General features: G+C 38.7%; 1 protein-coding gene across 1 annotated transcript in view; it reads left to right on the top strand.

The window, feature by feature from the left end:
• Positions 1 to 23,316, top strand: part of GALNTL6 (polypeptide N-acetylgalactosaminyltransferase like 6) — a 1,017,111-nt gene that overhangs the window by 866,822 nt on the left and 126,973 nt on the right. Inside the window, exon 7 of the mRNA XM_075197705.1 lies at positions 11,180 to 11,297. Within this exon, the coding sequence (XP_075053806.1) occupies positions 11,180 to 11,297 (118 nt within the window). The remainder of the gene's footprint in view (positions 1 to 11,179; positions 11,298 to 23,316) is intronic.

Below are 23,316 nucleotides of genomic sequence, written 5' to 3'. Positions count from 1 at the left end.
GTTTGAAGGATTTGTCAAAAAAATGTGTGACCTTGACCATAATTCCAACCAATCCTACTATTAACATGCAAAGGATGGTGGAGGGCCTATCAGGGATTAAACTGTATTTTTCATAATTTTCACTAATAATGTTTGGGTGTAATATACACCCAAAGACGAGTGCTCAATTGCTAAGAGTCATTGATGGAGAGGAAGACAAGCAGGCTTGTCTGTAGAATTTGCAGGCAAATTGTGCTGCGTTATATAGGTAACACCCAAAGAGAAGAGCTCCATTGCTCCATTGCTAATTGTAATTGCTGAAATAGAAATAATAGGGCTGACAGTCTTGGTCTAAATCTGCAGTTACATTTTATTGTACCATAGCTCACTGCGAAACTGGAGAGGTGGCAGGGTTTAGTGATAATCTTCCTCCAACAATACTAATTCATCCCAATATCCCAATATCATAGAAGTCTGTGTAGTATGATGTAATTGCTGATAATGGCCTTCCAAAGGGAATGACTAGATTTTAGGGCAGAGCTGTCACGGTTTTTGGGCAATTCTTTTACAGCACAGCAAATATCAAAATGTTTAGCGGACTCATCTGCATCACCACTGGGTGTCTTGGGAAAGCAATTTCTTTTACTACAAGCAGTTGCCAGAGAAACTGAAGGAGAAGACGTCCCAACAAGATGTTGATAAGTCTGGGATCCTTGCAAAGAAAATTAAGTATTTCATCTACAATTAAAATATAGTTAGCACATTTACTTTGTTTTATTGCACACTATAATTTTATGTAGCACCTTTTCAAAATCTATTATTAAGGCAATCACTTGACTCAAGCTAACCGTGTCTGCACTTTCTTCACAGGTAACTACTTCGCTGGACTAAAGTATATTCCCCTCAAATGCTAATCTTCTTGCAGCTGCTGTATTCTCCTACATGCTGTTGCAGAAACCACAAATTGACCCTAAATGTTTATGGACACAAACAGCATCTCCTGCATGTCATTTTTCAAAAGTTCTGTAACACCAAGTTGATAGTGTGTGCAAAACAGGAAATGTGATGGAATTCAGCCCCGCTGTAATGCTGGACCAATATTGGGGTCGTAATCAGAAATGACATATCCTCAGGAGACTCCAAGCAGGATTAGCCATCTTTCAATGACATCCCTTAGTTTTTGGAACAGTTTGTCAGCTGTATGCCTCTTAGTGAAGCTGCTGATACACAGAGTAGCCTACTTCTCAAAAATGTGATGTACCTGGGTACATGCTGCTGCTGTCCATGCTGGGGAAGGCGAATGACCAACCCAGTGGGCTTTCACAATCATATAATATTTTGTTTGCCCAGTTACGCTTGTACACATATCTGTGGTTAAGTGTACAGTGGGTAGAATACCATTTTGTCACCCAATAATGACATTTTTAGTAAACTTTCGGTACAGGAGAGAATTAGCTTTTCTAGTAAAATGGTATAGTGATGACATTTGCTAACAGGGACATAACACCTCAATTAAATGTCTTAAACCAACTGTATTAATAGTGAACATTGGACGCAGATCTAACACTAGCATAGTACCCAGGGCGTCTGTGATCCGCTTTGCGACTGGGTGACAGGTTTCATTCTTGCTTCCTCTTGCAGAGGATTGTTTAACTGCCAATTGTTGGGGGGGAAGACTGCAGGTGCTGGGATGTAGATGAGAGAAGGGAGGTAGATTATGCTGGAATGCTTGTTGTTATTTTTTTTTTAACCGAAGTTTCTGATTTTCCCAACAGTTTTCCAATAACTCGCTGAAAAATGACGAAACATGGATGAGGATCCCAGATGGTTAAGGTCCCTACCTCTACTGAGTGTGGCTTTCAAAATGCTACAAATGGATAGACAACTCTTGCCAGGATTCGTGTAAAAATAATTCCACACTTAAGAGTGGATTTTTGGTCTTATGCCCAGGCATGACAATGGCCTTTTTGTTATCACTGGCAAGAACTGCAGCAATTTTTCTTTTCAAGTGTATGAAAATCATATTGTGACATAGGAGGTGTTCAAAATTGAATAAAAAATGACTGGAAATTAGTGTTACTGAGGTTAATAATAATGTAGCTACAAAATAATACCTAAATTATGTTATTTTAGCACCAATAAATGTAATTTTTATAACAAATTGCAAAACAAAACCAAACAAAACCAAAACCAAAACCAAAACACGCAATGGCGGTTTTGCAAAACCAAAACCAAAACCAAAACACAACGGTAATCCAGATCCAAAACCGAATCCAAAACCAAAACACGGGGGTCAGTGACCATCTCTAGTTTAAACTAAGACACACCCTGTCTGTTTGCTGAGAGGAAGCAGCTTTTAAATCATGTAAGTTAATACACTCCAAACTACACATATGTTTTTACCTGGTTTAATCTCCACCTAGGTGCATAACTGTGCCAATGTTTTATTCTGTTTGTATACTTTATCTGCCTCTTGTCAGAAAAATGCCTCCCTTTGTTACAATATATATATATATATATATATATATATATATATATATATATATATGCACACATTTTTTTTCTATTGAAATATTAAGCTTTCTAAATCACTTTCCTACATCTTAACATTTTTTATATAAATATACCCTTATGCTACTATTGCCTGGGTTACTGGGTTGCTGTTGTCAGAAAAAAGAGTGAACTAATTTATTTTTGTGTAAAGAATGAGAGAACTCATGTCACTATAATATACATGGAATGAAAATCAAGTGTTTCTAAAATTAAAAGTTTACATATGGATTTGGCTAGGCAGAATCTATGTCCCATTTGGCCACCTACATATAACCATGTGTGCCACATCTGAAAGTTTCAAAAGTTAAGTACTTTATTCACACAGACAAACCCAACAAATCAGCACTAGAACAGTTGGACAATGGTCAGGTGTGATTATCATCCAATCGTATTTACCATATCTTCTGACCAATATCTCATAAACCCTGATCAACTGTTGATCAAAATCAGCCATCTTTTGGGGCCCTTTCAAGCTGTGATTTGAAGCAAATTTATTCTAAAGTTACCTGATTTGCCATCAATATAATAACATTTATGAATATCTTAACAGGGGTGGGGAGAGACCTATCATTGTGCTAGTTGGATGGAGGGAGAGTTTGGCTTGAAACCTGAGAAGTTTGCTGAAAAAAATACTTATTTGTGCACAAAATGTAGTCAGTTGCAACAATAAAATTATGTTTGTTATTTTTTCTAATGCAATATGCAGACTGAAAGCAAACTAGCTAGTTGCTATCTGGTCACCAGCCACTCAATATAATCATGTTTTACATGTTCATTTTTGTGTGTAAAATATGGGGGTTCACAAATGAAGATCCCATGCAGGAGGGAGACAGTTTTAAGACTCAGATCAGCTTTTCACTTAGCGCCCCTAGTGTTTCAAGTCATATTAGAGCATTTTAATAAAATAGCTACAGTAATCACATGGTACAAAATAACTAAAACACAATTGCGACTCTCTTAGGACAGGTACCCACTGGCAGGGTGTTTTTTATTGTACATAATGTGAAACACAAATGTGATTTCACCTGCATTTTTACTAGTGTTTAAAACTTACTTGGAGATCAATGGAGGCATAAACATTTACACAAACATTATGGCTTACATAAATGAATTAGGCCTGCAATCATGTGTACATACCTGGTGATACCCATATAACTGTTAATTATAAAACACTAAAAACAAATAAGGGAAAGCAGATCAATGGTTAAGTATAAATGTTTCTTAATTCTGCTGAGTTTACCCTATATATTCCAAATAAAATAAAAATATATTTATTCCATACTAAAGTCATAAACAAGTAAGAGATAAAATGAAGGGACTGTGTATTATTAAGCATAATAATAAGCAAGAAATAATTATATTCTATGGTTTAGTTGTCCATTAAACTTCCAAATGAATTGCATATTTATTCCAAAAGAATTTAAAAAATCCACTTGAGTAGCTTAAAAAAATATGAAAATGGGTCATGTGTTAAAGGGGGCTGTGCCTGCCTTCAATTCTTCCAGCTATCTGCTGCTTAGGCTCAGACAAGAACATGTTAGCTCTAATTTCTCTCAGCGAGCTGTGCTCTGATTGGGTAATGGGATTGTGCTGTGACAGCTTCTTTAGTGAGCTCCGATCTGGAGCTCACTAAGACAATCCCATTATACTTTAATTTTGTTTTGTTAATAACTTCTAAGTAAAATAAAAATACATAATTTTCTAATATACTAAATTAAATGGATGTTAGGTTACACAAAATGCTTGAAAACAATTAAAATGCAAAATGCTTCTGTCTAATCTCCCATGTAAGCAGATTTCACTGACTTTCCATAAAGTAATTGTAAAAGACAAGACGGGTGTAGACAAGAATTAAAAAGTGGATTAACTTTACATCTGAATTATTTTAATTCATTTTGGAACAGAGTGCATAGCACAATCTAACCACTGGAGAGTAAATCAGTTTGATGTTATTCTCTTCAGATCATCTGCTGCTTCCTCAGCTGAAGCTAAATGTGAGGAACAGCCAAGCATCTGGATACAATTCAGTATTGCAGAGCAGCACTAATTCTGGGACAAATGCCTTCTGCAGTGAGACACCTCTGAAATCTTATAAATACAAAGGCAAAGGTAGCATTCGCAATCACATGGCCTCATAGCAACACTTTAAAGAGGAAATCCCATAAGGGGAGCTCTGGAGAACAAGTGCTGGTGGTGTGACGAGGCAGTGGGCCTCGTAATCATCCCGCACACTTCACAAGGAGAGTGGGCGAGATGCCAGAGGGTGTCCTGCTCTTCCGGGAGTCCAGGAGTTTGCCAGATATTCCAGGAGAGTAGAAAAGTATGGTACCACTATAACAAGAAACATGCACTAGATCCCACTCATTCTCAAAAGAGCAGAGTGGGGGTCAGTGCTGCTGTAAGTTACTCTTGGGGGCGCAGCTACAAATTTCCCCCCCTTGCTGCCAGGCCCCATAGCAGCCGAATGGGCTGCTATGTCATTAGCTGTCCGCTTGTACAAAGGCATAATAAAAGTCCAATCTAGTCCAATAAATTAAAGTATTTAAAAGTATTTGTCACCAGGCCCTCTCACATTTTATCTCCTTTCTACATTCTTAACAAAAAACTTGGGTCCCTTTTGACCTCATTCACAATGAGATAGCATAAAATCCTCTATACCAGTGGTTCCCAAACTTTTGCAGTTCGCGGCACCCTTAGAGTCTCCAAATTTTTTCAAGGCACCCCTCCAAAATAATTATTGAGCAGTCCTGTTTTAGAAGTAGTTGGGTCAAAAAATTGTAATAAATATTTAGGTCAGGACAGAAATACTTATTTAGTTGTATGCAAAAATTCCCCCTCTGCATCCAGACACACTGCCCCCTCTGCATCCAGACACACTGCCCCCTCTGCATCCAGACACACTGCCCTCTCTCACACTGTCCCCTCTGCCCTCTCTCACGCTGTCCCCCCTCCTCTGCCCTCTCTCACGCTGTCCCCCCTCCTCTGCCCTCTCTCACGCTGTCCCCCCTCCTCTGCCCTCTCTCACTATGTCCCCCCTCCTCTGCCCGCTCTCACGATGTCCCCCTCCTCTGTCCTCTCTCTCGATGTCCCCCCTCCTCTGCCCACTGTCACACTCCTCTGCACCGTTGTGCCCCAGCTGTCACACTCCTCTGCTCCTGTTACACTCCGCTGCCCCTGTTACACTCCTCTGCCCCATTGTGCCCCAGCTGTCACCTTCCTCTGCCCCTGTTACACTCCTCTGCCCCGTTGTGCCACAGCTGTCACCCTCCTCTGCCCCTGTTACACTCCTCTGCCCCGTTGTGCCCCAGCTGTCACGATCCCTCTTACTCCTCTGCCGTGCGCCAGCCATAGAAAAAAAGAAAGAGCACAGAAACTTACCAATCCGCGCGGCGCCGGGATCCAGAAGCCTCCTCTCTCCCGCAGCAGCTTGTCACTGACGTCGATATTCAGTGACAGCTGCGGGAGAGAGGAGGCTTCTGGGTCCCGGCACCTGGCGGATTGGTAAGTTTCTGTGCTCTTTCTTTTTTTCAATGCTTGGCCAGCGGCACCCCAGTGACAGCGCTGCGGCACCCCTGGGAGCCGCGGCACACAGTTTGGGAATCGCCGCTCTATACTACACATCCCTACTGTTGTGTGGGCTGGAGGGAGGCCGTCCAGGAGACAGCATTGTGCCCAACTCGCTGGATTTTATGTTCTCAAACAGGGAATCTCTTGTAGTCCTGTTTCTTTTCCATAAAGTATAATAAAGCAATAAAATGGCATCCTAGGACTTGGTGACAGGTCCCATAAATGTATTCATTTACAAATGCTTTACAAACACTGCTTCTCTTTAACCTCCACTTATAATGTAACCTTTAGTTACCACTAGACATGCTTGAACCATTTTGAAAATGGTTATCAAAATAGTTTATCATCTCTATAAATGTCTAGAAAATTGTAAGAAATTCTCAAACTTTTGCAAGTTCGAAAGACCTTCAGGGCCTGATTCGTCTTCAATTGCTATGTGAATGCAACTTGCATTTAAAAAAAAACACATTTAACTTGCATGAACATACTCCTGAATTTAAGTACAAGTGAATCTTAGGAAGCGTTTCTATCTCTATATGAGTAAGTACGCTCTAGCTATAGGTTACTTGCAGTATGCAGAATACACAGCAGGATACGCACATGTATATGTGCAATATCAAGTCCCATCAGAATACATGCACCCAGAAAATGTGTATAAAAGAATTAATACTATAATCATTAATAAAAATATATGTCAATTATTTTTTTACATAAAATACATAATCAGAATATCTTTAATGCTTACTATACATAAAATGAATTTTTATAGTTTCTCTTACTTACAAACACATGTTCTGACATGCATACATGTCAGTCATCACTATCAGTCAGCATTTACACCTGCCCTGTAACTGGTGCAAGTGATAGGGCTAAGAAGCATGTACTTAAGAGATGCTCATAGCTTGAATCGGACGACTGTGTATGCACTCGACTTCGGTGAGCCCTTACTGTACATTTCCAACTTGCATCCACCCCTTCCCACCCCGTTCGGCACTTCAAGTCATAGGCAGTCGGAAATGTCATTTGCGTTTGGCCCAAGATACAACACGCAACGAGACTTGCGTCCGAAGATGAATCAGGCCCTCTATATATATATATAGATGTATATATAGCATATTTATCAAACATTGAGTGTGCTCAACGTAATGTGCTATCTAATATGATGACACAGACCTTGACAATTGGAACTTTCCCAAGGTTGCCAAAATTTGCAAGCTAAATGTCATGCAGCTGTATTTCTGGACAGAATATGATCACCTATATTTGTATATTTTTCCCAATGGGTCTTGGAGCAAGGGCATATGTGTCTGAGGTCCCCAGAGGTCCGTACTCTGTTCTTCTAAACATGTGCAGGGGACCAGGCATTCACATTGAGCCGAAACCCCAAGCACATGCATAGAAAAGCAGCGTGGTGCTTTCTAGAATGGATGGACCAGCATTGTCGACCCCCTCCCTCCCCCTCACCCCTGGGTCCAGAGCCACCACAGCTCCTGCAAAGACTAAGGGGTATATTTACTGCGGGTTTGAAAAGATGGAGATGTTTCCTATAGCAACCAATCAGATTCTAGTTGTCATTTTGTAGAATGTTTTAAATAAATGCTAGCTAGAATCTGATTGGTTGCTATAGGCAACATCTCCACTTTTTCAAACCCACAGTTTAGTAAATATACCCCTAAAGCTCCACCCCTGTGTTAGAGGACAGTTACAAGGTGCTTGTAAAGTTACTAACAACATACATGAAAATTATCAAAATGTACCTGTAGTAAATTAGTCTCATATACAATAGTAGCTGCTTTTATTATTTTGCTTGAATTAGGTTTACCATGTAATTGGAGAAGCAGTGCATTAATGTTGGCATTTGTTCAGTTTTTGAGGTCAATTGTGCCATTTTTACTTTAGATTTGGAGCATGCAGAAGAAGTAAAATAGCTTGAAGACATTTGATGTTCTGTAAGACTGCCAAAGATGTTACTCTTGATTGTCAGCTGTGCACTGTTCTCCGTCAGTTTTATTTCAAGCACTACTGCAAAGTTGACAGTGAATGTCACCAAGATCACAGCATAATCAAAATGTGATTGTACGTGTCTCCAGCAGTCTCATTTAAAACCAAGCTAGTACAGTTGGCGTGAGAAGTGACAAACCACTGAAATCATGTTTGTCCTCTGTGCTGGTGATCAATTGACTGGAAGTCAAGTCATATGACAGGAAGACACTATTTTATCCTGTGTTTTTTTTTATTGATGAGCTGCTTAGTTCTCCTAAAATTGGTGTGGCAAAAAATGAATTGGCTACAAGTGGTAGAAAATAAGTAAAGCAACGTACTGATTGGTAAAGTGCCTGCCATTGCTTCGTACAGAGCAGTATAGTGTAAATGACAATTCAGACACACTTCATGTAGTCCCATATTTGCTCATTTTGAACAAAGGGAGATAATAATGCTGCCCAATTAGTTCTGAATCCAAATAGTTTGGAAGCCATCCAAGATTTCAAGTTGCTAATGAAATCCACGAGTGCTACATTTTCAGGGTTATAAGCCTTTTGTTATAAAACTTATGTTGGAGAAAATTTTGCTATAAAAATGCCCTGTATGCTGCCAATGCACCTTTACGAGCCTCTGATATGTCCAACCATTATCGTGCACCTTATTGTGTATTTACAATAGAGGTCTGCAAACTGATTGCCGGTCACTGTTTCTATTTTGAAGATTTTACTATTACATTTGGCATTCAAATTTGAAATAGCTTTAGTGATATATACTGACATATAAAAACTCAGGTGTAAATTTATGAACTATTTAATTTTATTTTAATTCTGCATGACTCTTCTCCTACAGAGATTATATGCTCAATTACTTCCATGCTAAACTATAATGAATCCTACAGTATAACTTACTATATTCACCTGATTTTATGTACTATTTAATTAAACTGTATACTTTTTTGCGGACCCGATATATATGTCTCTTCTCAGCAGGATAAAAAGTGACATCCCAGATGTTGTATGTTGGGGTATAAGAAGACAGTAGCCACTGTTAACCAATTTCATTTAATTTAATTGCTCAACTTGATGATAGGGAAGAGAAAATCCAGTTTATCTCAATAATAGTTTGTTTGTAAAGTGTTCTAAGAAATATTCTGGTATGTTAATGTAGCAGCACATTTTAGTGGTTCCCATACCTCACACCTTTCTCCTTTGCTTAGCAACGCCAATTTCTGATATGGATGGCTCTACCCATGGCATTGTGTCAATTGAATAATCAATTGCATTAGGGTTACAATTGTAATTGATTATTTTGACTCTTTAGAACTGACTCCTATTCCATAGTTCAGTGTAGCTGTATGTCTACTTGACACCGAGCTGGTCAGAACCACATAAATCACACGCCAATTGTGCAATTATGCATAGCTTACACAAACTTCTGGATACAAATCATAGTCTGACAAGGATGTGTAACCTATGTCTATATGGAACACTAGAAGAAAACTATCTTCCTTCCAAAGGTTAGTTATATATAGTTTTAATCATACTTTACGCATAGTGTATCTGATTCTTGGAACACAATGTGAATGTGGATCTCAAGAAACATTTCCATTTGAATATGGGTAGTTTGCTCTGGCTACAATACACTTGCTGTAGACACAGACAGAACAGACTCCAGGATACATACATGCATATGTTCAATATAAAGTCCCATCAGAATGTATGCCAAAACTTCTGTAAAAAAAATTAACAACTCTTAATACTATAATCATTAATAAAAATACATTTATAAATATATATACAGTATATATATATATATATATATATATATATATATATATATATATATTTTATTTTTTTTACAAGACTATATAAATCAGAATGTTCTTAATGCATAAAAATTTTTTTTTTTCAGTTTCTCTTACTTGCAAACACATGTTCTGGCATACATACATGTCAGCCATCACTATCAGTTGGCACATATACCTACCCTGTAGCTGGTGCAAGTGATAAAAAGTACCTCAGAGTTGCCCAGAGCTTGAATCGGATGAATGTACATGCGCCCGAATTCAGCACGCCCGTTCTATACATTGCCTATGTGCCTTCGCCCCTTCCTATCCCCGTTCCGCCATTCAAATTGTAGGCAGTCGTCATTTGTATTCAGAAATGAATTGCATGCAATTGCTTTCACGTGAGCAAGGTCCATTTGTGAGCATGCACAGTGCAATATCACTCAAACTATGGCACGCAACGTCTGACGATGAATCAGGTCTAATGAGTTTTACACGTACAATATATATAGGCAATACCGATGAGTGGTGACCATTGAAGGGTTCATTAATTCCTTTAATGACTGCATGAATCACCATTGTGTGTTTTAAAGTAGTTTTCACAGATAATTGCTTGGCCATGTTACATGCATACACCACAGATAAATAAGGAACAAACATAGTTGCCTAAAAATGTGAATATGTCCTATAAGATAAACCCAGCCTGATAGAATTAAGAATTGTAGTTATCTTAGTAAAGGTAGGGTTGGCCCGGCTCTTGGGTTCCAGTTAGTTTGATCTTTGCCTTCTGGTATTAGTAAAGTATAGGTGAAGCAGCCAGTAGTTTCCTTTTAAAAAGCTGTGGTGTGTTAATGCAGTAAGGAAAGGTTTTGTAGCCACTGCTTGGAAGAAGAAATGGCCTAGTGTCGCTGTGGGGCATGGGGTGAGTATGACATCTTTGGGAATTCAATACGGGAGTGACCAAATGTTCACATTTGTACATGGTGCAGGTGCTAGGAGTAACATTAACATTGTCTTTATGATGGCGCCTAATGGCACAGAAACATAGGTACAGTTGCAATAAATGCATAGTTGGAGGTGTGTGTTGCTTCATTTAAAGTTCTGACATCATTGGAGGTGTGGACAGACCAACGAATGTGTAAGCAAAGGGGGAATATATACAACACGCTATATTTGCTCATGTTCTGTACAGATGGATATAATTCAATTATTTGTAGTGTATATATCCCCTTGCACTAGGAACTATTGAACGAACAATATTAAAGTTGGAGTGCATTTATTTTCTCTGACATGTAATTATTTATTCTTTAGGTCTCCTGTCATGGCTGGTGGATTATTTGCTGTTGACCGAAAATGGTTTTGGGAATTGGGAGGCTATGATCCTGGCTTAGAAATCTGGGGAGGAGAGCAATATGAAATATCTTTTAAGGTAAGGACAGAAAAGACTTCCATATAGTCTTGACATTTTTCACCACCCAAACATAAGCTGAATATTTTTTATTTTTTTTTATTGAAATCCCCAAATGGATATATATTGTGAATTAAGTGTATCCTGAACATTGCCCAAGCAATATGTCAGCAATCATGTGGCACAAGAGTGGAACATCTTTCCATGTTCACATCACAAACGCTGAATGCTTGTTCATTTGGAGCTACTAACTTGCAAACAGAGCTCACTAATGGTGAGCAGAGTGTATACATCGTATCTGCATCTGGCCACCATTTTTTCAGTACCTGGATCCTATTGAATAAAGGATGTGAGTATACTGGATAATACTGGTCCTCTTTAACCTGCCAGATTACTATTTTGCCTGGAGATTGGCTTATGTGTCAAACGGCATACCCAGTGCCCTTAGATGGTTCAGAGTTACTTTAGCAAAGACATTTACATTCAAAGCTCAAATATTTTTTATTATTTCAAAACCATATTCAGTCATATAGACTTTTGCAAAGAGGTACAGAGGGTTCCCCATACAACAGGCTTCAACAATCCTATCCTAAAAAGGGCTTTAATAACCATGTCCCTGGGCAATGAACCTGATGCCAAGCCACATCTTACTCCTCTACCTTGCTGGGTAGGAACCAAGTCCAATGTTCTTCTGCTTTTGGGCAGGTGTACACATAGTAAGAAGACCTACTGAGACTTGGATGCTCAACTGAGATTCAAAACAAAACAAGGAGCATAAACACTAGTCAGAACTGTACCAATGAGAAGAACACTGTTGTTGGAGAGATGCCCCCTTTTAACAATGGCCTTGTTCTCATGATGATTTGTCTATAGCAGGGCAGTCATTGGAGCCCGTTACACTGAAAGGGCTGACAGGTAGCCTCACCCAAGTTATCAGATATTGTCAAGAAACCTACAGTGACCTGGTCTGGGAAGTCTAGCTGATCTAGAAGCTGAACAATAGATTCCCACTTGACTGAACAATATGGCATAATCATATAAGATGTTAGGTCCATCCAGCCCTACCCATACAACTCTGAGTAGTGATTTTAGGGCACTTCCAGCACATCTTGGCCAACCACTGAAACAGGAAATCCAGCACAGTATCAGCAGCCAGTACACCTTCTCATGGTGCCACCGGGCATTGGGTTCTTCTATCACTTCCTGTGAAGGTAGCTTTTTAGGTGCACATTTTAAGGGAACAATTTGTACCTAAGGAACCCACAAGGCACCCTTTAAAAATGTGCGAGAACAAATTTCTACTAATCAATACAAATACAAAATATACAATGTAGCTGTTTTTATACTTCTGGCGAGAGAGGGATGCCAAGAGTGCTTAATGTTTATTTTCAGCATGCCTGGCACCCTACTCTCCAGTTTAAGCATGCACATATGCTCCCACACTGCACTGGTGAGGCAGTAAGTACCTCCACCAGCTAATATGGCCAGGAGCTGAGAATCACTCAGCTGTGACAGCAAAAAATTATTGTTAAATATCGGTGATAACTAGTGACAGAAAATCTCTTATATCATTAAATGATAAATACATCCCAAAATCATTAATAGCAGTTTCAAAAAAAGAAGAAAAAAAGGAAAAAAGAACACCATCATGTGTCTTCAGTAAACTAGAGTGATTAATACAAAATAAAATAGCAGCTTTATATTTAATTTTAAAAGGGAACAAAACAATTAGAAAAAGTAGGAAAATATACCTTTAATTCCACTATCAAACGCTTCTGCTAAGCACAATTTCTTTCCCGGCATCATGACACTGTCACATGCATTCCTGTCCTAAGCTACTTAGTCATACCAGTAAACAGGTCACTGCTGTCCATGAGAGCAGCATCTCCTGAAATTCATTGTTGCTGTGCTATGATCTGCTATAGGTTACTCTATCCCCTCTTTAAAAAATATGAAAGGGACCTAGGTAGTGTTAACAAAAAGCTCTTCTGACCCTAGTCAAACACAGACAAATCAGGCTAGATATCATTTTATCCTAAAATTGCATTAGTATATCAACTTAATGCTCCATGCATTATATTCACAGCACGGTTTATTCCACATTTATACAAATCTCCAAAAATGTTTCACATTCTTCCATTCATTTTATTTTACTATCTTCATTCAATATAGCTGAAGCAGCTCAAATTCTAAGAACTATCTGTTTATCTCACTTCACGTGACAGTTTGATATTTGATTATTTCTCTTGATAAAACCCGAGTTGCCCGTGTTTGAGAAGGTTTAGGAAAGACTGGCATATAAACAAATGAACAATTCTGTTTCCATTTATTTTCTCCTGATGTACTGCAGAATAACATTCCTTTCCCATGATAAACTTGGCTCTCCTAGATTCAGCCACTTAAATTTTAAATGGTTCAGGTGTATAAATCATCACTTATATCCTTGACTTTTATACTAGGCAACCTTAAATTGCCCCGCTTCAAATTGCATTGTAATCTGTCACTGAAGAGAATATAATTGGAAACTGGTCATCTCGTGCTTGTCATGAAACCATGGGAAGAGTGTTAGGAATCAGGTAGTAAATTACCCGGACAGGTTTTGTTTTACTGACAGGTTCTGTGAAGACAAATGTGCCACTCAGAGTCCTCACAATATCACTGAATTTATCTAATTAATGTCCAATGATCCCAGGATTATTGTCTGTCTGTATTTATGTTACGAGAAAATTTACTGCACACCTAGCAGATTATTGATATGGTCTAAAGATAAAGACATTTCTGCTGACATGAGTTGAGATATTTTTAAAAATGAGAAAATGCAGACATCACCATCTATGAGTACTTTTGCTATGTAGTATTAAATGTGTGTTGTGTTGTTAGCAATCATTGTTAGCAATTTAATATGTTAGTAACAAAAATCTTAAATTGAACACTTTTTATTTAAACAAAGGATCAGGGTCAAACTAGGAACTTAAAGTGGTCCTGGAAAAAAAATCTGAAAGTGGCCTCGTTTAGGTGGACCAAACCAACTATAGGGGGTAAATGTATTAACCTTCAGTTTCTTTGACGCCGAACTCGCGGGAGTTGAAGAAACTGGAGGTTAATACATTTACCCCTAGGTGGGGTTAGCACACCTTTATTCCCAGCCACAATGGTGGTAAGCTAGGTCAAAGCAACCCCAAATCTTCTTACAAGTTCCTTCAGTATTCTCCTTTACCGGCATCGGTCTTAAGAAATGGATATGAGAAAAGGAATATCTGGCGCTAGAAGGCAACTTCAGGCACAATGAGAAATGGGATCCTAATCGCAGCTTTTCTAAAAAGGAAGTCAATCCCTAAGTAAATAAAATTACGAGAAAAAAATGCAAAGTGTAGAAAATGGTCCCATCAAGAAAATACTACTAATTATAAAGTAATATGTATTTCGATAATCTACAACAATAGTTAAATATAGGAGATCCAGTATAAAATAAACATTTAATTAAATCAAACTTAAATCCATGAATGCACAAGTTGAAGAAGTACCACAATAAAAATGGGATATCAATCTGTTATAAATAGCAGTAAATATACACGCGCAAAAGCACTGAAATGCAGCATAGCTAGGATCTATTAAATGAACAATTAATGTCATAAACTCACAAAATTAGGAAAACAGGTACTGTTCCCAAATAAGTCCAGAGCTTCACTATATCTTAACGGCAATAAATAAATATACTGTATATGCTCCAACTGAGTATGATCCTGAATACAAGCTGAGTGTTTTCTTTAAATCAGGGATTGGAAGTCTGTGTGTACACAGCATGCTCCATGTAACCCCCTGTTAAGCCCATAGCCAGCCATCTTAACCCATTTTAAAGACCATATGGGAAAAAAGCTTTCCCAAATACTTAATTATGGCAGTGGGAGCAGGTAAAGACCTTAAAGTGGCCCTTTAGATCTGAAAATGACCTCACATAGGGGTAAATAAATTAACTATTGGGGACAACACAAAAGTATCTGGGGTTAGTAAATCATTATCACTAACCACCTCTTTGGTAGATGAGATCAATGCAGCACACAATGATAGTCTCAGCAACACCAAGTGGAGTCTGTTACAGTAGGTGGAGCTGACACACAGGTACGCAATGCATTGCCCTTGTAGGTGGATCAAACAGAGGTCACCACTCAAGTAGATACATTAGTTATGTGAATGGTGCAGCTTAATCCTGTAGCAGGAAGTTCCATTGAACTGATTGTAGTTGAGTCTGGGAAGCCTTTGCAGTTGCATTTATCCTGGTCACTGCAAGATTGATCATTCTTACTAGTTCTAAATTTTACCTAGCACTCTAAAAAAAATCACAAGGCCTCTTCCTACATGTGCCAAATCTTTATGTTGTCCTTGCCAAGGTGGTGGGCATGGCTTCACCCCCAAGAATAGGTTCGACCCTCACAATGCCCTCTGTACCTCTTCTTCTTTAAAAAATAAAACACATGTACTTAAAAATAATTGTTATTACTTGTAAACACTAGCTTCAGCACTTCTGCAGATGCTTTATTGTTAAGTTAAACAAAAATACTCCCATGAATGCACCATGCCAAATATACTGTGTAAGACAAAGCAGGTATTGTACTTCATTTGCATAGTAATTTGCCCAAAACTAGTACTAGATATTAGAGACGTGCGCTGACCCCCGTGTTTTAATTTGGGATGTGGTTTGGTTCCAAAATCTCTTCCTGTGTTAGTTTTGTTACAGGTTTTGCCCAAAAATACTGAAAGGTTTTGGTTTTGAATTTAATTCAAGTAAAAAATAAGTACAATGATGTGATTTTAAGCTATTTTTGCTCCTGTATTGCTATTTATAGCCTTAACGTTAATTTACATTAATTTACAGTCTATTTGCTAATGATCTCTTCACAACTATCTAAATTTTTTACAAATTTTGGCCAAAATCTGCTGCGAGCAGGCTGGCTAAAATTAGTGACATAGTACTTTCAAAAATACATGACATTTTACTAAAAGATACAATCGCCCCTTCTGCTTTAATTTTCAATTGAAAACTTGCATTACTTTCCTATTATTAGAGTTTGTGGATCACAGAGAGGAAGAATAATTATTAGTAAGACATGTAGTTGAGCTTATAATGTATAATTTATCATTAATATTAGGATCACCATAAACAAATTACTAAAAACATACATTGGTCTCAATTAGGAGACCAAAAATGGCTAAAGCTCAAGAGAGCTAAGATTCCTACCAAAGCGCATAGGTTTATGGAGCAAGATACTGGATTTTGCAGAGGACCCAAAGTTTGCAACGAGAAATAACAGTTGGGTAGGGTGAGGGTGTTGGGGCAGTGGTGCATCTAGTATTGGGGAGCAGTGCAAAAATTACTTTCCATCCTGCCAGAAGGTTATTAAAGTGCAGTAAAGGGGTGATGTGGCGGAGGAGCGCGCTGCTAATCTACTCTGCAAAATCACTCTATACTTGCGCTAGCTCTGATATTAGCTTCATCCTATACTTTTAATTGTGCAAATTTTATGCTTTCTAGTTGCAGTTTGGCGGAGAAGCAGATTTCAAGGCGAAAAAGTGCCACAAAAAACTTAGTCCCAATGTCCCATAACTTTTACAATTAATGTAATCCATAAATGAAGCTTAACTGTGCAGTGTTTTATGGAATCTGAAGACTTTAATTTAATTAAATGAGTGATTCTAAACTTGTAGGAAGTTTTACTTTGATGTGAATCTATGACAAAGTAGGCCAGATAACTACTTAATTAGATCAGTAGATACAATTCATACAGAGGTTGAGTTGTACACACTTACTTGTGCTGGTAATTATGACAGCTGTTGCGGTCCATCAAGTTTTCTACAGGATGCTGCTTAAAAAATGGGCACCCTTGCTTAAAAGAGGAGAATATCCTCTTTTAAACTGCAATGCTTCTTTTTATCTCTTGTCTTGTGATGCAGAGTCATCATCAAACAAAACTCCTTTCTAAATTTATATAAAAATAAGAATTGGGTCCTTTCAGAAACCACATCCATCCAAGTTTGTGAAATTTTTCTGGTTTTGATCACAAAGCAAAGAAAAGCATATTTATGTAAATAAAAGTATTAGGGTTCCATTCTTTTCAGGAAACCGTTAGTTACTCCGAGAGCCCCAAGCCTCTTTTTCAACTGGTCACCCAACTTATTTTAGTAAGTAAATGTAAAATGCACTATTTTCCGCTATTGTGGCACCTTCTGAAAATGCCTGTGCATTCTAGTCTTGGGTCATAAAGAAACCAATGGCATTTTCTGAAAATGCAAAGACAGTGGCGTTTTAATATAGGCACAATAGGCAGGTTTGTGCAATTGCGATGCAGACCAGGAAAACAATGCATATACATTTGTTTTACAGGTGCAAATTGCGGACAGCACTAGCAAACCGCTTTTGGGGGCACATTTATCATTATTCACATAAAGTGAAAAGTAGTTTTCAATCCTTATCGCAATGATAAGGATTGAACTACTTCTCACATTTATGTACAGCCATGCAGAGAAACAGCAGTTCCGAAAAACTGCTGTTTCAGTGATAAAAAAAAACATACTTACCCCCCTCTTCGGAAGCGCTGTCTTCAGGTCTTCTCCTCACTCTTCAAGTGCGCATGTCCAGTTCCAAGAACACAGATCCCCTCTCTGTCTCTGCAACTATCGTTGCAGAGAGAGAGCTGTGAGTGATAGGGAGGGATCATGTGATCCCTCCACACATGCGCTGTCCAGCTCTGCTCTCCGGAGCAGAGCTGACAGCATTAGCTTTCCTCATGTACGCCAGCTTCAGCTGGCGTACATTAACATGACAAGTTCCCGAAACTTGTTAGATTGCGGCCAGGAGCAGTCACCATTCTGTTGAATGGTGACTGTTAGAAAAAACGAACTGCAGCGAAAATTAGTGGTTTTGAAGATTGAACAGTCGAACGGAGCTGTCATAAATATCAATTGCAGACTTCCTTCACCTATTTTCACGGTAAGTGCACGATAGTGCAATACCGTCATTTGTTAATTGTGCCCCTTAGAAAGACAAATAAAATATGCCATAGATAGATAATTGCTGTAGTGAAGCAGAGTCAGCAGACGGATCCCCACCTTCAGGGGTATCCTAAAAGAATGGCATCAGTAGTGCTTAGTTACCCCATGTTAAGAGAGTATTATCCTGAGAGAAGAGGATAGTGTGCATGGTGGAAGTGTAACAGGGAGTAAGGGAAATACTACAGGAAAGCAGTCCTCAGATTTAAAGTGTCACATGTAAGACATGGAATGTGGAAAATGTTTTAAACCAAGAGCAGTCTGGAGGCATTACTCGTATATAGTTGCCCACATTAGCATGGTTATGAGTGAGTGTGGATATGGGGGAGGATTGTCAGTATAGCAACAGGAGGAGAGCCCTCTTGAAAAGTTCCCCCATTCTGTGAGCAGAGGGGTGGCTGCATTCAGGAAGCATCTGTGGCTGTATTTATGAAGAACTCTGACCATATGTTGTGGAATTACTGCACTCAAAACCCGGGTGTGAGAATTGCCATATATGTTTTACATCTGCCAACTGAGCTGGAGGAGTGTCAAGTTGTCTATTGTTTGAACTGAGATGGCCTGGTGCCAAATGTTTCTTTAAGCAGCTTGCACTGCCTCCCAATTAGTGTCCACTCCACTCTATTTATGCTAAACACCTGAGTATTCAGGTGACTCTCACTTCATTGATGCCACACCCACTCCATAGCCAGAGCTGAAGAGGAGGGCAAGAGCAAGTGGGGTACTACATTACACCTTGGCACCCAGTAAGTGTTTCTGCAGCACCAGTTGGGTTTCACAATGGTATGGAATAGGCAGTCCCAATTGCCAAAAGACCAGATCTGGGGGTAAATGTATCAAGCTGAGAGTTTTCCGGCGGGTTTAAAAAAACAGATCAGATTCTAGCTATCATTTATTTAGTACATTCTTCAAAATGATAGCTAGAATCTGATTGGTTGCTCCAGGCAACATCTCCACTTTTCAAACCCGCCGGAAAACTCTCAGCGCGATACATTTACCCCCAGAGGTCTATGATGGTGACATACTGGATACATTTTGTGCAGATTTGACTGACCACCAACAAAACAGTCCATACTGTAGTCCCCAATTCTGCCATATTACATCTGATTGAGCACATTTGGTTTTATTTGGGACACATATGTAATAATGTTGGGCCAATTGATTAATAATGATCAAAATGACCATAACTGTTTGGCAGATTGATGATAAAATAAGAATATCATTATAGTATATTACCTAGGTAATGATGGGCTCTACACTGCATTTGCAAATCCTTAAAATTTATTATTTTCAAACCATCAAAGTCAGTGTGCTACATTTTCAGTAGTACATTTTTTTTTTATACTAATATATTTTGTAGCTTTCAAATGCTTTTATTGATGCCATTTTAATGGAAAAATATATAATGATGTCATTGAGATCACTGCATTAACTAGGTGGTATGTGCATTTTTTTCACAGTGCCAGTTATCAGTTGGATATTTCAAATGAGGTCAGACTCCTTTCTGTTAAACTTATTGCATGTGTTTATAATGAACAGATTCAGGCACTGAATGGCAAGAGATATAAACATTGCAAGTTAAATGTTTCACACAGCAACATTCAAAAATATTTAAGAAAGAAATATAAAAGAAAATTGATCTGAGCTAAATAAAATATCTACAAAGCAACATGTGGATCTTTCTTACTGGTACATGCTGTCTCATTACAGCTTACAAAATTACAGTATTACAAGAAAAATGCTAGCCCCTTATTATATAGATTAAGCTGACACTGTGACCCCAGGCATCCCTGCTTTAGGCAAAGATTTGAGCAGTTAACTCTCACTTTACATTAAACAAGATGTTATTTATAATGTTCTTAGTTTGTTATGTTTGGTGGTGTGTTTTGCACATGAAAGAAGAATCCTTTACCTTTGCCTGAAATTTCTGTAATTTTAAATGTACGCAAACTGCATGGTCCTATCTGTTAGTTGACACCCACTTGTATTGCATGACTCATTTTCAGATAATATCAATAAAACATATCATCATCAGTGCTAACACAGGCAAATAGAGCAGGCCATCCAAATACCTATGGCAAAATTCATTGGTGCACAAATGCAATATTTTTTTTTACATATAAATACTCGTACTCAAGTTTTGTAGCTAAGCCTTCTCTAACTTTCGTGTGCATCAGCAAATGCCCCAATCACTTTTACCTTAAACGGCTGATATTCTCCCTCTGCACATTCCCCTTCTAACTCTTAAATTAAATATAAAACTACTTAATACCGAAATAAGACAAGATATTGGCAATAAAAGCAGATGCAAGTTCAGCTAACCAGCTAATATTAAACAGCAAACATAGGGATAGCCAACCAGCCCAGAATCCCAGGTGGTAACATAACGGTGTCAAAGAAACTACATCCCTTCTGGCCTCAAAGGACATGCTCGCACAATTAATACCCATGGCATTCCCACAAATGGTCCTAATAGAGAAACATAGATCGAAGGGGTAAGAATCCTGAGGCCAAACATAAACTCTTGGGCCATGTATGAACCTCTGACTGCAATGCTTTCCCTTCAAAAGCTGTGTTTCTTTAACGGACTCACAGCCTACCACCATCTGATCCTGAAACTCTACCAAAGAGCCAAAAATTTGGGCTTTAAAAATATTTTAACCCTAGTGAGATGCACCCCATCTGATCTATAATGATGAGGGTGGCAGAATTTAATCAAAGGATGTTTGAGTTACAATTCCTTCCAAGCTCCTCATAGAATTAGAGACAGACTGGTTAACTTGTAGCCTAATTTTACCCATGACAAGTCCACTACGGCACACCTCCAAGTTAATCTAAGAATGATATTGGAGCAGCATAACTTAGTAGCCAGCCAGCTTTTGGCTATGAATTGCAAATGATCTTTGATATGAATGAGACCAACAGCTTTACCCTTACCCAAAATTATTACCCCCTAAATGAATCGCTAAGAAGTCTAGAGCTTGACCTCTGGCAATCAAATTAAACACCAAGTATATTTACTAAACTGTGTTTGAAAAGGTGGAGATGTTGTCTATAACAGCCAATCAGATCCTAGTTGTCATTTTGTAGAATGTACTAAATAAACAAAAACTAGAATCTGATTGGCTGCTCTAGGCAATATCTCCAATTTTTCAAATCCGCAGTTTAGTAGCTATACCCCCAAATCTTTAAAGCCGAACCAGCACATCCCCCTATGACCAATCCACTCGATGTCCACCGGGACAGTAAAAATGGACATATCCCATGCCAAGTAATATCTAGAAGCCCATAAGATACAAGTGTGACCAACCAACCAAACTAAAAGGGGCTTCAGGAAACAATCTGAAATTCAGAATAACGTCCCGAGGTCCAAATAAATGTGGTGGCAAATTAAACACCAGTAAATATTACAGCATGAATAAAAATTGAGATGCACCCGTGCAGACAAGGCAGGCCATACCAGCATATCAACACTGGAGGGGAAAAGGTTGGGGGCAACCCATATGAAGGTAAAAACCATAAAAAACCTCAAAGGTGCTAATGCTTTGAGGATCTTCATCTGACCTCCAAAGAAGTTCTGGGTTGCAAAATGTAAGAATGATGACTACAATTTAGTGGGCCAAATGTATCTATAATAGGCAGAGGATTTCCATCCACCCAATTGGTTGATGCTCTCCACGGAGGACCCTTCTAAAGCCACAGAATAATAGGTGCGGCAACACACCTATTCAAAGGGAATGGGTGCCATAATCGCCTGTGTTCAGCCCTTTAAATGTAATACATTTCTTAAAAATAAAACTGAATTGGTATTTGGTAAGAGGTTTATAGTCAAGATGGAGCAGCCAAACTTTAACGGCAATGGGTCTAATCAATGAGCAAGCCCTAGCCAATGCTACAGTGCAGATGGCTGGATCTGAGTGTGCCTGCATCGTGACCCAGTGCACCCTGCCAAATTGATCTGTCTTGGATTTATGCAACTTGCAATTCAGGAATGCATCTCTTAAAGTATTATTCTTAGCCAATAAACCCGAAGTAGGGGAGAGTTTACAGATACCATTTGGCTATCTCCCTACATAAAAAGGTTTCATAATCGTTGTCTCTCCCCAAACCACATCGATCAGCTGCCACAACAAGGGGTACAATTGAGATCAGCACGAGGAGTCAAAAATTGGGAAAAGTGTATCAGTCAAAGAGTTCCCAATACATGGCACACGCTGAGCCCAGAACCCAATGTTATGTTTTGAGACAGCGCAAAACTAAATGCCTAAAGAGCGTAAATGCACAGAAAGAACTGACACTTTGCTTATTGGTGGACTGAAAAGTCCTAAATTGACACACTAGAAAAAAAAGGATGTCATGGCCCCACAATTGAGGCGCCTATGAAAAAAAACTTTATCTATAGGGATGATGCGTCTATCAAATTTAGGGGACCCTAACACTGATTGCATCTACTTAAGGGATACTTTATATGTATGCCTGACTGACAAAGCAAGAACTAAAGTTCACTACCTGTTCTAAGGTAAGTCGCAGCAACCCACTAAGGTGTCTTTCATAGTGACTTATTACACCAAACAGATATGAAAATGGAATCCCTTATTTCCAACCACCTCATTCCTACTGACGCTGTTAATTGCATCCGTGAATATACATCTTTTGGAACCAGCTCCAAAAATACAATGTGTTCAGCTACATTTGGCCTCATTTAAAGTTAGGAGCAAGTAAAACTAAAGGAGCAAATCCGCAATTGGACAAACCACATTGACAAGGGCCCTAGCATTTAACATACTAATACTTGCCTACATTATTTATACACTGCAATGTAGAGGTAAACAAGGACACAAATTAACCCCCCTGCTGCACAACTTGGCTCTGACCATAAGCAAAAGTTTAGCCTCAAGCTAGATCCACTGCGGCCTGTTGTAGGTACTGGAAACAAAGGGCACAGGACAACGGAGCTACATATAAAATCATATAATATATCAGTTTACATTGGTGA

Source organism: Mixophyes fleayi, chromosome 1 (assembly GCF_038048845.1).
Source record: "Mixophyes fleayi isolate aMixFle1 chromosome 1, aMixFle1.hap1, whole genome shotgun sequence".
Classification (NCBI taxonomy): Eukaryota; Metazoa; Chordata; class Amphibia; order Anura; family Limnodynastidae; genus Mixophyes; species Mixophyes fleayi.
Note: the sequence above shows the minus strand (reverse complement) of the source record. Positions and strands in the feature narration are given on the sequence as shown.